The 16,206-nt window shown below is 44.6% G+C and overlaps 1 protein-coding gene across 8 annotated transcripts in view; it reads left to right on the top strand.

Annotated features, from left to right (window-relative positions):
* ABCC4 (ATP binding cassette subfamily C member 4) overlaps positions 1-16,206 on the top strand; it is a 219,616-nt gene that overhangs the window by 89,597 nt on the left and 113,813 nt on the right. For 7 of the 8 annotated variants that reach the window (XM_036831959.1, XM_036831953.1, XM_036831958.1 and 4 more), the window contains 5 exons: positions 2,760-2,849; positions 4,047-4,238; positions 9,046-9,140; positions 9,366-9,452; positions 15,195-15,291. In XM_036831959.1, coding sequence (XP_036687854.1) covers positions 2,760-2,849; positions 4,047-4,238; positions 9,046-9,140; positions 9,366-9,452; positions 15,195-15,291 — 561 coding nt within the window. The remainder of the gene's footprint in view (positions 1-2,759; positions 2,850-4,046; positions 4,239-9,045; positions 9,141-9,365; positions 9,453-15,194; positions 15,292-16,206) is intronic. The other variant, XM_036831960.1, reaches the window with a different exon arrangement.

Genomic DNA, 16,206 nt, shown 5'->3' with positions numbered 1-16,206 from the left:
AGGTTTCAGGGACCCAGGTCTCATTCATGAAATCATGGGACTTGGTCTCAGTCTTTAAGGAGACAACCCAACCCAGAGATTAGTAGTGGTGGGAAGCCGCTCCCACCCCCAGGGCCGGAAGGACTCAGACGAGGTGGTGCCTCTACCAGAGGGTCCACCATCTGGCGCAGAGCCCAGGAGCTCGACTGCTGGTGGGAGTGGAGACCACAGTGCAAGTGTCCGGCCCGTGCAGACCCCTCGTGTGTATTCCTGCCTGTCACACTAAGTGCGGTGCCACTTGCATCCTGTTCACCTACTTCTGATTCAGTACCTGCTTCCCCACCAACAAAACAGTAGTATGTTCCCAAATAAATAAAAATATACCCCCTTAGCTTTCGCACATGGAAACTCTAACAAGGTACCTTATCTGACCTGATAGTTTCTCCTACCTTAATATTGTAGATTTACCTCCTGCTTGGTATTTCTCATCATAATACACTTGAAGCATTTATGAAAAGCACCATTAAAATTCCATTACGATGGCAACTCTCTGTGAATGGTAACACATACTTTGTATGGAACATTAACAAAATCTCTTATACCAAACTGTGCAGCATTATAAAGTGAGCTGTTTTGTTCTTCTTGCAAGAACGTAATAACACGCTCTCAGACTTCTGTGCAACTTGCACTGTAGTACAGAGCACCCGATTCTGTGGTCCTGGCCTTGCCTATGGAAGGCTGTGCCCTGTGCTGGGTCATTAGTAATTAGGGCCTCTCAGGTTAGGTCATGGGTGAAAGAGCCCTCGGGAGGGGAGGGGCACAGACCTTGGGGATTTTTGGAGAGAAGCTGAGTCTGAATGAATCCCCTGTTGGGTTGGGAGGCTGGAGATAGACATGAGCTTTCTAAGGTGCTCCACTATACAGCCAGGTGGGCAGGTGGCAGAAGGTTTCAGGGACCCAGGTCTCATTCATGAAATGATGGGACTTGGTCTCAGTCTTTAAGGTTTAAAATAAATGGTCCTGTGGGAGCCTCCAAGGGACAGAGAGTGGGGCTCAGCTGATGATCCTCGTAAATCCGCATGCCCTGAGCCTGGATAACTAGGAGAGGACAGGCCCCAGTACCATGGGCTGTCGAGTGCTGCCCCCTTCTGGTCATGCCAGAACAGTGCCCGATCCTGAAGCCTGAACAGGGAGGGAACTCAGTGTCTGGTCCTGACACACTGTGAGGTGTGGTGACAGCGAGCTGATGTTTGTAGGTGGCCCACTATTTTGTCATCTTAACTGAGTGAAAAGTGGTAAAATAAGAACCCTAAGTTTCAGAGAAGAAGAAAGAAGTGGAGAAGCTTAGATGTTTCTCATGTATTAAAATCTAGCTTCTTATTGATAGATTTGTAATTCCTGTAACATCTGGGGCTAGTGTTTTGGTGATGAAGAGCCTCAAGCCTGAACAGGGAGGGAAGTCCATGTTTTTTGCCCTGACAAACTGAAGGGCTGCAGCAGGAAGCTGTGTTTGTAGGTGGCTCATTATCGTGTAGTCACAACTGAGTGAAAGGTAGCAAAATAAGAATCCAAGTGTTAATCAAAAAGAAAGGAGTGGAGTAGCTTTAAAAAAATGTCTCGTGTTAAAATATGGGGCTAGTTATTTTGATGAGTAAGAATAATTATTTTTTCAGTAGCTGCCTGTATCTATAATCAGTTCAGTTCTTTCCAGAGAAATTGCCCATTTAGAACATTATCCAGACTTCTTATCCAGACCCTGTGCTTTTATTAGTCTTTTGGGCATTTTACTTAATCACATGTAACCACTTTTTTTTTTTTAACATTAGCAGTTAAGAATTTTTTTAAACACTTAGTATATGTAAAGAAATACACATACCCCTAAGTCTCTTTATGACAGAATTTACAGTTTGTTCAAGAACTTGACCTGTGATTGGCACGATGAGTACTTTATCCTTCTCCTTTGTGTTGGATTGTTTGCTGTGACATGTACCTCCGTGGTTTGTTTTTGTTTTTTTTTACAGTAGAAGTACTTTGTTGTCCTTATTTACCCAGAATAGGTAATGCATGTAAGAGGTACAAAACTGAGGCTTTATCACTCTAGCCTACTGTGTTATACATGATCCCCGCCCCACCCCCTCCTTTTTTTCTTGGTTGTTGGTGTTAAATTGAATCTCTGGTGAAATTGGAGCCTTGACTGCCATGTACGTGACTTTATTTATCAAGAGCAACTTTATCATATAAAGTGCCCCGTTGCTTGCTGAGCATTACTGAGATTCATTCTTTATCAAGTGAAAATAAAGAGATGAGTGGAGATGTCAGATTACTAGCAGAGGACCAGGCATGATATGTACTTACGCTGCCACCCTGTGGAGAGTAGTGAAGTAAACAACACCACTGGCCATAATGGAAACTTACAAATGATTAAAAACCTCCCATACTGGGTATTCTATTAAATATATTATCTTAATAAGCTAGTGTGCATCATGGAGTTTGCATTTCGAGGAGGGGCCTTGTCATTTCAACTACTTAAATTCTGTGGGTGTCTAGAGCTGTGTCCATATGAAAATCTGGCAAAAGAAGTAGGCTTCCTAAAGGCAACTAAAGCTGTTTCAAAGGTGTTTTTTGATGAAAAGGCCCCCAGGACTCACTATCTTAAAATAGGAAGGAGGAAAGTATGGGTTGTATTAGCATATCAGTGACTTAACGTTATTTTCTCTACTTTCTGAAGTTCGTTTTTTTATTTTATTGAAATGAACCATTTTGTAAACTTAAATTTGCAGGCATCAGAAACCCCAACTCTACAAGGCCTTTCCTTTACTGTCAGACCCGGTGAGCTGTTAGCTGTGGTCGGACCTGTGGGAGCAGGAAAGGTAAGTTATGATGCCTTTCGTCAGCTTGATGCAGTGCCGCAGCCCCTGTGAAATTCTCAGAGTCGAGCCCAGAGCTGTAGGTAACACAGTTTGAATTGGGTGTATCTCGAACAGCATTTCTCTGTTCCATGGAACATTAGTTTTGCAAGAAGGTTGCATGTCCAAATAAATGTGGATAAATGCACATTGTGTTTTCCTTCTTGGCGCTTCATGTTACACAGTTGGGAACTGCTTGTCGGGACTTTGGACGTCTCAGTGAAGGAAATGATTTATGTGACAGCTGTTCAGGACAGAATGAGACAATGGGGACTTCTTTCTGTCACAGTGGTCCCTCCAGGAGGTCTGGAGGTTGTAATGGCTCTTCCGGGAAGCTTTGAGCATTTCCTCATGTGACTTGACTTGGTCCCGTCAGTACACGTGTAGTGAATGTGCAGCCATGTGCTGGAGCTAAAGATACAGACGTGAGCAAGACCCAGACGCCTCTGCCCTCCAGAGGCAACTATGTTCTGGGGCGAGACAGATGTGCAGGCAGATTACTTCAGCCCAGTGTGGTGAGCGCTGTGATGGTGTGGACACAGACACGCCACGTCTGTGTGTTGTTAAAGATTTGAAGGACATGTGCACATGCACTTGGTCTGAAACAACAAAATACAGGAACCTAAACGTGGGATATGTACACGAGGGGGTGATGATTTAATTTATGATGGAGTTTTGCTCTTTGGACACGACTCACTTCAGAGTGTTTTTAAAAAATAATCATCTTTCGATATATTACTCAGAGAAAGCTTTATTTAAGAACAAGTGTTTGTCAAGTAAAGGATACCCGGATGCAGGAACAATTGCACTGAACATCAGATACATGAAACTACACATCCTGGTGGGCTGCTCTGCTAGTTAAGGATGTTAAACATTCTAACTTAGTCTTTGCTGAGTAGAGCATTTCAGTTGGGGGAAACTCTTGGGCAGTTTAGATTGTCATAGTATTATATTAATACTCCATATCAATCATTAGTGTGCATTGACCAGTAGTGTTGTTTTCAATTTTTTTTGTCTCAACTGCCACAGCTGTACTTTATCCTCTTTTAAAGGAAAAGGGTTCAATCGTTTATCAAGCGCCCAGGGTGGGGACAGTTGTTCTGCGGGCATGTCCGTCCTGAGCGCTGCCTGTTCACGCCTGTGTGTTGCCATCTGTTTCAGTCGTCACTGTTGAGTGCTGTGCTGGGGGAACTGCCCCCGAGCCAGGGGCTGGTCAACGTGCACGGGAGGATCGCGTATGTTTCTCAGCAGCCCTGGGTGTTTTCAGGAACTGTGAGGAGTAACATTCTATTTGGGAAAAAATATGAAAAAGAACGATATGAAAAAGTAATAAAGGCTTGTGCTTTGAAAAAGGTGAGTAATGACTTTTGAGTTATATATACTCAGATTTCAAATGATGATAGTGTTGGTTTAAACTACAAGGTTTGTTAAAAGACCTTTTAATGTTGTTTAATGCTTTGAAGCTGGTCTTCTGGATGAACATGTACACACGTGTGTGCTACTGGTTGAATTCTGATGTAACGACGCTCACAGAATGCCTTCTTGGGGGAGGGGACTGTTTCATCTTGTGAGGTTTCATTCACTTTTACCTTCTTTTTTTTTAACGCACAATTACAAACAATTGTAAAAATAGAGAGCACAGTTTAATGAACTCTCAGTTACCCACCCCCAGCTTCAGCCAGGGTCAGCTTGGTGGCCAGTCTTGCTGCATCTCTACCCCTGCCCACCGCCAGGCCCACTCCCACCCCAAATTATTCTGAAGCAGATCCTAGACCTCAGATTAGTTCATCTGTAAACATTTCACTAGTTTTCTCTAAAAGACCTTTGGAAAAATATTACCACATTATGACACCTGAAAAGTAACCTGAATTTCCTGAATATCATCAATGTTCTCGTCAGTGTTTACATGTTGTTAATCATCTCACTGGGGAATTTCCTTAACCATTGGCTTGAATCAGGCTTCACATAAGGTCTGCCCCCTGCGCTTGGTTGATGCCTCCTCGGTCCCTTTCATTCTCTAGGTTTCCCTCTCCGCTTCGCTTTTGACTTGTAATTTATTATTTAAAGAAAAAGTAATGCTTTAACATTTCTTCTTAATATGCCCTATTTTCAGTGGGGGGAGAGATTGTTTTCAGAAATGGCATTGAATTTCATGGAAAATGGAACATTTCTCTGTACATGGGGATTTAAATGAAATTAGTGAATCAGTTATGCAAACTGAACTTAGCTAGTAGGATAATATAATTTAGTGAAACAAAAGAAAAAATATAAATACTGATAAACGCTATGTTATTCTCTTTGGTTATAAAAATCTGTGAATAATAGCATTAAAGAGCTCTCCCCGGGGTCTGGTCAGAGCAGTCTGGACATCCTATTGTTCTTTTATACTGTGAGGAGAAGGCTAGGACAGGTTTTCAAAGGTGTGGTGTTAAAGGCCTGTGTGGAAATAGTTACTCTGCTTGAACAATGGCTTGAACGTCATAGACTGTAGGAGATGAGTAGCATTTGATGATGTTACTCTGCTTGAACAGTGGCTTGAACATCATAGACTGTAGTAGATGAGTAGCATTTGATGATGTTACTCTGCTTGAACATTGGCTTGAACGTCATAGACTGTAGTAGATGAGTAGCATTTGATGATGTTACTCTGCTTGAACATTGGCTTGAACATCATAGACTGTAGTAGATGAGTAGCATTTGATGATGTTACTCTGCTTGAACAGTGGCTTGAACATCATAGACTGTCGTAGATGAGTAGCATTTGGTGATACTGTGGACACAACACAGTCGTTTGCTTGTTTAAGGGGCTTCTATTTCCTTCTCGTGAGCTTTGGTTAATGGGAGATTTTTCGTTTGCAGAAATGAAGTAAAGTTGACAGGAATGAGGTAGATTTTTTAAAACATGGTATAGGAAAAGGGGAAATGCAAATGTAAAACAGTAAGAAAAATAGCTCTCATTTTTCAGAGTCCATGTGGAAGTCATTTTTCTGTTTGTCACTCACATGCAAGCACACATAACAAGGTGTATGAGTTACTAATCTTTTACAAGGATCTTTGATGTTACCATCCTCATTTTATAGTTAGTAACACTGAGGCTTGAGAGGTGGAATGCCTCACCTCTACATTTGCGGCTCAGGTTTAGGACCCACGGGGGTCAATGCTTTGCCCCAGCCCCGTGGGGCGATGGGACCAGGAACTCGGGCCGTGCCCTGGGGCTTCACCCACCCTCGGGTGTCCGTGCGGCACAGACTCTGGTGGGAAGGGGCCACTGCGGGATTGGGCTGCACAGCGATTCTTCTGTACGCGATGTGAGGTTTATAAACACGGACTGCTCTACTGGTCGGCTGCGTGGTCGGGACATAGAGTTGGGGCCCCTCGTGCCCATTCCCTCCTTGGCAGGAAGGGAGGCCCAGGGCGGAGAAGGAGCGGAGAGCGGAGTCCTGGCCCCGGCTTCGTCACTTGCCTGCTGTCACTTTGGACACGTCCTGTTTCCTGCCTGGGCCTCTGACGTTTCTGCAGCAAAATGAGGGCGTCGGGTCAGAGGGTTTCCAAGAGGTTTTGCTGCTGCTCTGAAATGGAATCCATGTGTCCATGAATGGGCATAAGACCGTCACAGATAATAGTGGTGTCGTGGAATTATTTTGACCTATAGATACAGAGACTACATGTGTAGTAGGAAAAAAAAGTGTGGTCTCTGGAGAGAAATGGTCCTGAGTAGTAATTTCAGGTGTTCCTCTGTTTCCTTTTTATAAAATGACGGGGAGGTAGGGGTTTTTTGTAAAGAGAAAGGCAATGTTTGTAAAATGCAAAACTGCCAGGTTTTCAGAAGATACATACATAGAAACAAAAATAATAAAAATTTCTTTTTATGGGTGGTTCCCATAAAATAGGAAAAAGCAACATTTCTTTTATTACATATCTTAATAACTAGATGCTTTATACTAGATCTAATTGAAGTACGTGTTTAAGTTCATTGAGCCGAAAACATATCTGTAGTTAAAATATAAAGTAATCACATTTGGCAACGTCGAATTAAGCTGATGCCATATTCAAAGTGACCCTATAGGGAGTTATACAACACAATGTAGGGAACAACCTAATAATGTTTGACCTGCTGTAGGGATCGTGTTTAAACTGCAAGGCTTAGGAGGTAGAAGGCTCAGGGAATGAGTTTCAGTTTCTCTATTTAGTAGTGAAAAAATCATGATTTCAGCTGCTTTTCTGAACCTCACCCGGCCTCAGTTTCATCATCTTTAAAATGGAAATCATAGTGCTATCAGCCAAATGGATTTAAAGGTGTGGTGAAAGGCAGTTTTACGCTGTTTGACCTGGACGGAACCCAGCCCTCCTCTGCCAGGGGCTCACGTCAGGTCCCCATTAAATATTTTAACAGTCTGTTCCATGTTTGTACACTAAGTCTCCAGCATCCCTAAAGGGCCCTTGATGTGCTTCTGGACAGATGGTATCAAACCAGCTTAGCCATTTCCTAGTTTTCCCGTAGTTCGTGTGTCTACTTTTCATTGAAAATTGGTGAATAAGAATACCTTCCTGTCAGTGGGAGGAATTGTAATATATAATGAACTCAGGCTTTTCCCCTTTAACCTAATCAGCAAATGGTGGCTGGGAAATCAACCTGACTTGGATTTTACTTCAAATCGTCTAAAATGTTTTCCCATTTGTGGCTGGTCCTTAGATAGATTGCAGAGCTAACAGCACACTTGAAGTCCTCCTACCAGACTTGGAGAGAGAGCCTGTTTCTTATGCCCTAACTGTGCTAGAGTGGATCTAAGTGCCTCTTCTAAACCATGGTTCAGATTGCTGCAGTACAGTGTGGTGCTGTTTTGAGAAGGAAACCAAAACAGCATAAAATGTAGGCATAAAAACTAAGCAGAACAGTTTGCAAGGACTGTCATCAGTGAAACAGAGGCCAAGTAAACTCTGTGTGTTTGTGTGTGTGTGTGTGTGTGTGTGTGTGTGTGTGTGTGTAAGGCTGGGAAAGTATCTTAAAACGGCTTATTGTATCTCAGGAAAACCAAAAGCAAGCGATGGTATTAAAGAATTAAGGTGAAAAAATGATGAATTTTCATGACAGAGCAATTGCTGCCTTTCATTTGATGCTCCGCATTTAAGCTTTGAGTGTACAGGGAACCTGTGTGTGCCTGTGTGTCTTTGTGGCTGTCAGGGAGGGTTATGATGGGGATAGTCTCTTTCTTCTCCTTGTGGTCATGTGCTTTGCATGTCATGATTCACACTGTGCATGGGTTTTCACTGTTGGTTTGATGAGAAAATAGGCCTCAATCACCAATGGCAAGTTACAATCCCCTCATGTCCTTTTTCCATTTATGGAGGGTGTTTATACACTTGTTTTGATTCTCACAGGATCCTGGAGTTTAGTGATTCTTGTTTCTGCAGCACATCTCTGTAGAAGTTGAAAATGAGACTTAGGGATTTCAAAGGACTAGTTTATCATGGAGATTCCAGTGTGCCACTAGTTCTCTCCCCAAATTTGCTGAAGCAGAGACCAAGAAATGAGGGCTTCATCTGCAGAAAGGTAGTCTGTGTATCCTAGGTTGATGCCTGAGGGGTTTAGTAGAAAACAAGCTCTCTGCAAACTCTGCTTGTCTATGCCAGGATCTGTCAGATGATAATTATTAGGCAATCTAGTTCTACGCCTGCTTCACCCTCCGACAGATCTACTCAAACCCCCTCTGAACAGAGCCCTTGTCGACCCCAGTAGTGACTCCCTTTCCCTCCTTTACTCTCTATCCCCCTAAGCCGGCTTCCTTTTTCTTCTCGTCCTTAGTACTTGCACTCATGTTTATTTTCCATCTCCCATCATGGAAAGAAACTCTAGGGACTTTGTCTCCTCATGGCTGAATTCCTTGTGCCCAGAACAATGCCTGGTATATAGTCGATCCTCAGTAAATGTGTGTCAAAGTAGTCAACTGCATAAATGCTGTGAAAAACTACAGAATGAAAAGAAATGAAAAGCCCTGAGAGGTTTTTTTTAATGTTTAAGGTTACAATTTAGTCACTGTAAAATATACCCATTGCTGTTGATCAAATACTTGTATAAAGAACTGATGCTAGAAGGTTAGCATGACAAGAGGAGAACACATTTTAAATCTTTCTCTTTTTCCCCTTTTCTGTCTCCACGTAGGATTTACAGGTTTTGGAGGATGGAGACCTAACTGTGATAGGAGACCGGGGAACCACGCTGAGTGGAGGGCAGAAAGCCCGGGTCAACCTCGCAAGGTAAATGGCGTTTCAGTTGCCATCCTGCCCCTCCCTCCTCTGCGGCTCCTAGTGGAAGTGAGCAGGCAGACCCCGCTCACCGGGTGGCCCCTGTGTGAAGCAGGGTCTTGGCCCTTTTCCATGGGCTCTTGGAATGAATAATGATTTGTTGGACACCGTCATGATTCAGAAATGGGATCTAGGAAGCTGGAAGCGTTCTTCTCCTGACATCTCTACGTTTTCTAGAGCCGTGTATCAGGATGCAGACATCTACCTCCTGGACGATCCGCTCAGTGCAGTAGATGCAGAAGTGAGCAGGCACTTGTTTGAACTGTGAGTTTGCTCCTGTTTCCTATCACTTCTGCTTTCCAAGGACCCTGTGGAGTTCAGGGAAGAGAGCTCAGGAAAGCGTTTGTGCTTCAGGAGACTCAGCTCATTCTGCCCTGGTGTCCCTCCCTCCCCTCCCTTCCCTCCACAAAAGATCCATCCTAGAGAAATTTTGCATCATGATGAGGTCAAGACAGGGAAATGCAGAAAGAGCTTGCAGTGTGTGGAGGTCAGGGAGTCTGTGCTGTAGGGAGCTGAGGAGCAGGTGGCAGATCTCCCCCTGCTGCTTGTGGCTGACGGCCACACGTTGTGGATGGACCCAGACCCCAGCCGTAAGGAAGACGACGTACGTACGGCTTTTAAATCGGAGAGTGGGACCCAGTAGCCTGGCACTTGTCTGCCGGTCCTTTTCCTCCATCATTTGTTTAAGGCCCGTCAGAAGCGAAGTTTCCAGTAGTGACATAGGACTTCCGTGGAAAGGCCTAGTTGGTTTATGCTTATTATTGTATCAGTTTGGAAATACTTAATAAAGTCTAGAATTTAAGAATGATTTTTTTTCCACCTCGGAGTATGACTTCAAATATTTAACATTGCTTCATGGATGCTTACTAGAATTAATACTTAGACCCACATTGTAGGGTTAAGTTGAATTTCAGACTCGGTATCTAGAATCTGGCTGAAATCCTGACTTTCATTTTGAGTTTCTGGAATTTGTTGTCAGTGGCTCTTGTTTGGCCACTGGACCCCTGAAGCAGAACAGCTCTGATGCTTTTCTGTGTATAACGTGTCCTAACACACGCTGACTGAGGCCTCTTCTGGAGTCTAGACTGGCCTCTTTGAAAGCCTCGTTGAACTTGCTTTTTCTGAAACAGCGCCCACATGTACCCCACGGTTAGTTACCTTGCTGTTGTTCACCTTGTTAAAGCCAACGAGCCCTTCCAGCTGCACTTATTAAAGCCCTACTGTGTGCACTGAGATCCATGCCCTTACAGATGTTGTTGCACAAAACCTCGTAGTTTACAAAGCAGAACAGTGAGCCAGGAGAGGGGAAGGACCCACACGGGGCAGAAAAAGGGAGACTAAGACGTTCAGCTCTCATTTCTGCCTCTAAGGAATCTGTCTCTATGGAGCTTGTTAAGACAGATGCCTGGGGAAAGTTCAGCAGAGTCGTGGTTTAGAGGGTTTGGATATAGGATGGTAAATGCTAAATGAAAGTAGAAGTGGGCAGCTCTAGGCTTTCAGGTGAAGTTGGAAAGCTCCCTGTGCACTGGCCTTAGCGGGAAGTGGCCTGTGGGTTTGCAGGCTGGGCAGGGTTTGTGGAGGCTGAGGATAGGATTCAGTTCCTTTTGCTAAATAGGAAGATTAGAAGCAAAGGTGGACACTGAGAATAGGATTCAGCTTCTTTTGCTAAACGGGAAGAAGCAAGGCTGTGAGAAGAACAGCAGGCACGTCCTTGCCTGGAGGATGCAGGTTGTACGGCAGAGAAGCAGTTTGAAATTCTCGCTGTCAGTTCCTCTATTAGTTTGCTAGGGCTCTGTCTGTCCAGGCTGCTCTCACAGGAGACCATAGCCTGGGCAGCTTAGAAATAACAGAAGTTTATCTCTCACAGTTCTGGAGGCTGGGAAAGCCCAAGGTCCAGGCACTGGCAGATTTGGTGTCTGGTGAGGGCCCGATTCCTGTGTCTTCACGTGGCGGAAGGGGTGAGGGAGCCGTGCGGGTTCCTTATATATGGACACTAATCCCATACATGCAGGCTCTGCCCTCATGACCTAATCACCTCCCGAAGGCCCCATATCCAGTACCTTCACTATGGGGATTAGGTTTCAGCGTACGAATTTTGAGTAAGAAAACAGTCAGTCTACAGCAGCCGGTTATATTGTGAAGGCTGGAAGGTCAAGATCAAGGTGTGGGCAGGTTTGGTTTCTGCTGAGAACTCTCTTCTTGACTTCCGATGGCGTCCTCCTCGCTGTGTCCTCACGTGGTCTTTTCTCTGTTCACGGGCCGGGCTCTTAGGTGTCAGGCTCCTCTTTTTCTGAGGACCCCAGTCAGATTGGATTAGGCCCAGCGTGATTAAGGGTAACAATTATTTCTTTAAAGGCCCTGTCACCAGATACTAAGGTACTGGCGAATAATGTGTCAACATGAATTTTTTGGGGGGGGAAAACTTCATTCACAGCAAGTCCGAAGTAGCATAGTAAAGAGGCTTTCGCAGAGCCAGCAGTGTGAGAGCGAGACGGGTGAGGCAGCCCTGAGCTCTGGATACTAGGAGCTGGGATTCCACATCCACTAAGCAGGGGTCATTGGGCGGGTTCCACCAAAGTCTGTATGTAACTTGTGCTTAGTTTTGGGGTGGTGGGAGAGCTCTGGAGATCGATGGTGGTGATGACTGCACGACAGTGTGAATGTACTTAATGCCACGGAGCTGTATGCTTAAAAATAGTTGAAATGGTAAATTTTACGTTATGTATGTTTTACCACAATAAAAAATGTGCAAAGTAGCATTGAATCTTTCAGAACACAAGAGCTGGGCAGCTGACACGTGGCATGGCCTCCAGCTCTCTGATCTGACGCCCTTTTCCCACCCTCTCCTGATCATGACTTGATGAATTTTCCTTTAGAGAAGTGCCTTGTGGCTTGTCATGGGTTCAGTGAAAGGGCGCTAGTGCTGTGACAGAGGTTCCCCACCCCCCATCCTCCTGGCATCATGGGCAGTTCAGCCTCCCTGTTCCCAGGGTGCTTACCACAGAAGTTCTCCCAAGTTCTTCTTCTAACAGAGGCAGTATTTATAGCTGTTGGGTTTAATGACCTTGGGTGTACACTTGATAGAAACTAGCTTGTTCAGACTGTTGTTTGCTAATCAGAACCACATTCTCTGGAGAAACTTAGGGCAGGGAGCACGAATGCAATTTAGGAAATCACTCAGCAGCAACTGGAGAATGTTCTCAACGAGTTAGAAAATTGGATGGAACAGTATGCTATGAAAGATGGTGGTCGTGTCAAAGCTTAGTAATGGGGAGTGTTTTGTATTAAAAGTGAACGAATCGCACTTCTACTTGCCATTAACAGTTTCCCTTAGTCATGAATCTATATCCAAGGTTATTTAGGTTTGTGAATTTTACAACTATATGTTGTAAACCTTAAGTGGATTCTATCACCTACAGAAGGTTAGAGCCTTAGGTGAACTGATGCAGTCTCACCAGAGTCCAGCTGTGGGTCCTGTTTTGGTTCAGAGAACCCCATATCGCCAGACCTCCCGCCTCCTGCGTCATCAGTTCTTCGGGTCTGTCCTGATCAGATGCCCACGCTGCGTCTACACAGCTCGCCCTTCCTGCTCCAGCCCTTCACAGGCTCCCCTCATGTTCAGGCTCAAACGGAGGTCCTCAAACGGAGAACCAGCTTCTTTGCCATCTGCCCCCATCGGCCTTGCCAGCTGGTCCTCACACCCACTCGGCCGCGCTGGCTTTGTGACGGGCCCTTTCTCACACCTGTCTGTCTGTAGATACTGCTCCCTGTGTCCCAGAGCCCCTGCCTTTCCCTCCTGTTCCTTCAGGGGGAGCCTGTGCCCTTCTGTCTTCCCACAGCCCTCAGTGGGTTGCACTTGACCATGTATCAGTCCTCCCCACCCCCTATAAGCTGTGAATGCAGGAAGGTTCCTTAGCCCAGCATGTTCTGTCCCAGGACCCTTGGACCCGCTGTACTTTCTTCCAGGATGTTTTCCCCCAGATAGTCTCAGGGCTCCCGTGTCACCCCCGTCTAAGACAGCGGCCCCCCTTGGTTTTCCTTCAGAGCACACATCACGGCCCGATAGTGCATTTTCTAAACTCGTTCAGTGTGTCCCCCTGTTCACAGTGCTGAGTAGTGTCTGCTTTCTTGACCTGTGGATGTATGCTCGACAGTTAAGACTGTGCCTGGTATCTCACCAAGGCCTGTCGAATGAATGAATGTAGATAGGTGCTCTTTTTCATTCTTATTTGATTCACTCTGCTACGGGATGTATCCCCTGTTAACACAGCCCTTATATAGGAATAATGCTTAAAGAACTCATCCCTGAATCAATTATTTTTTTATGGTATGTCTTGGAAATCTTTACTCTTAAAAACTTGGAAGATAGATTATTTTCCTAGAGATTTTGATTAAAAGTCTTAATTAGGAATAAATTTGTAGCCATCAACTGATCACTTTATTGTAATTATTTATATTACCTTTTCTGTGATGGAATTACAGGAAGAAAACATTCTAAAACTTTTGGGTAACTCTGTCTTGGACATAGCAGCTCATTAGATTTGATTAACATTTGCCTTCAGTGGTTATTGACAGGTAATTTTGAATTTAGGAGAAACAATTCCATTAAAAGCTTTAGTGCTGAGTCTGAAAAGGTGTTGACTTGGTCAAGAAATTTAGTACAAAATCTGAACTAAGACATGTCAAAAGGTAAAAATAAGTCCGTTTGGACATAATGGAGCGATGGTGTATGTGACTACATCCTGAGCTCTTGCTTCTGATCGTAGACCCAGTGTCCAGCGTGTCCCCTTAGGACTTTTCTGTCTTGAGTCCAAAGCACATGACCGCACGTGGGTTAGGAGGGAGTGGAGGAGGGGGCTGACATTTACTGAGCGGATTGGTGGTTTGATTTCTCAGAACTTGTTGTTGAGTTGTCATTGGCCTTGTTTTGAGATGAAGACACTGAGGTTTAGTAGCTCGTCCGACGCTGTCAGGCTCGTGAGAGGGATTGAGCTGCAGTCTGCTTCCTCCAGACTCTGCATCTGGCTCACTCAGCAGGCTGAGCTGTGGCCCAGGTCCCTGAGATTTGCTCTGCGAGGGGCTCGGGCACCCAGAGTACACGCCTGGAGCCCTGCCCGTGGTCACCGGGGCCCCGGACCCGGCTACTCGCTTCCCTGGAGGGGTCGTCGACCCTTGTGGGATGAGCCCGGGGCTGAGTCCCTAGGGGTCGGCATTTAAAATGTGGAGCAGTCTGAGGGGTTACTGTAAAAAAAAACACTGAAGTTTGAATACTGAGGGGATTTTGGCTAAGAGAATTGGCGTGGCTTGAGCCACTGGATGACTTCCACTGTGATGTGGACCATTTGGGCTCTCATCTTTCATTTTCACATTCAGAAAGTTTTCAGTGCAAATGAAATAAGTTTACTTCCTGGATGAGACTGGGAGTGTTGTAGAGACTGATCAAGGCCATGATAGCATTCGTTTTCAATCTAATGTTATTTGGGAAGAAATGTCTACAAAATGCAGTCTGGCTAAGGTTACTGAGAAGCTATGACTTTTTTGGGGGGGTTAATATGTACATCATAAACAATCACCTAGGAAACTGTGTACTTTTTTATATGACATAGATCACTCTTCTCCCATTCCTAACATAGGTATAAAATAATTAGTATTTTAATTCAGTCAACTTTTGGAATCTCAGTTTTGCTCCATTGTTTTTCATTGTGAACTATGTAAATAATTGTTAAGATCAGTTTTAGGAAAAACAACTTAGCAGTTGGTGCATCTTTCACTGGACTGCTTTTTAGAATTTTTTAGTGGAGCTAGATTCAAACTTGCTGCTGATTTGAGGACCTAGTTGAATTGATTGATTTATATTTGTATTTAATTTGTATTCATACTGGTATTTGAAGTAGAGAACTTTTGACTGCTGTCTTGTCTTTTTCTCATTATGTTTTCAAATTCTGTTTCCAGTTTGGAGCACCTCCACTAATGTGCTTTTGCATGCTGTACCTTTTACATTTGTAGGTGTATTTGTCAAGCCTTGTATCAGAAGATCACAATCTTAGTGACACATCAGTTGCAGTACCTAAAAGCTGCAAGTCAGATTCTGATATTGAAAGATGTAAGTAATATCTAAAAGTCTGTGGAAATTGCTAGCACTTAGTTGTGTTGAAGGCCAGCCCTCCCTGCAGGTCACTCTCCTTGGATTCTTGGTAAACGCCCTTTTCTGCCTCAGTTTTATGCCTCCCTTTTCTCAGAGCTGGTATCCATGACTTTGAGGATGAATCCAAAGACCTTAGAAATATCACTGTTACACTCTAAGCCACATAAACCCTAAACGGTATAAAAGTGCTACTGCAGAGTTGCTGAATTATCAGTGTTGTTGTGAAAATTGTTAAGGATAATGATGCTATTTGATTTAGAACTTTTTATTTTCCCCTTCCACAGCCTAAATCGAAGTGTATTATTTGGAAATTAGAGATACTGAGACATGTTTTTATCCACCTGTTTGTTATACAGTTTGTCTAAAGAGCATCTTTCATGAATACCAAAATGGGTCACCGAGCACCCCCAGTTAGAGATGCCCGCTCTGCTGGTTTACCCAGTTTCTTGTCTCACTGCTCAGATCTTTTTATGTGTCTGATAAACACATGTGTGTGTGAGAGCCTGTGCAGCAGTAGGACAGGGCCCTGCCTTCCCGGGGCTCCCATTCTTATGGGGACAGATGTGATGAAAGAGGAGGTGGGACTGATATCCTGCCTTCCTCCCTGAGGAGCTGGTGCCTCTCGGGCCTGAGTGACATGAAGGTGAGGGCCATCCAGGCACCTGAGGCAGGGCGTCCTAAAGAAGGAGCTGGCCTGGCAGGTTGCAAGAATGGCAGGAAGGCCAGCGTGTCTGAGGAGAGTGAGCAGGGGAACGTGGAGGGAGCTGGTCTCTGAGCAGTGCACAGTGGTCCAGGAAGTGGGATGGAAGCCGTTGGTCGGTCCAGAGCAGAGGAGTGACGTGGTCTGAGATGGGATTTAAAAGATTCCTCCAA

This window comes from Balaenoptera musculus, chromosome 18 (assembly GCF_009873245.2).
Source record: "Balaenoptera musculus isolate JJ_BM4_2016_0621 chromosome 18, mBalMus1.pri.v3, whole genome shotgun sequence".
Lineage (NCBI taxonomy): Eukaryota > Metazoa > Chordata > Mammalia > Artiodactyla > Balaenopteridae > Balaenoptera > Balaenoptera musculus.
Note: the sequence above shows the minus strand (reverse complement) of the source record. Positions and strands in the feature narration are given on the sequence as shown.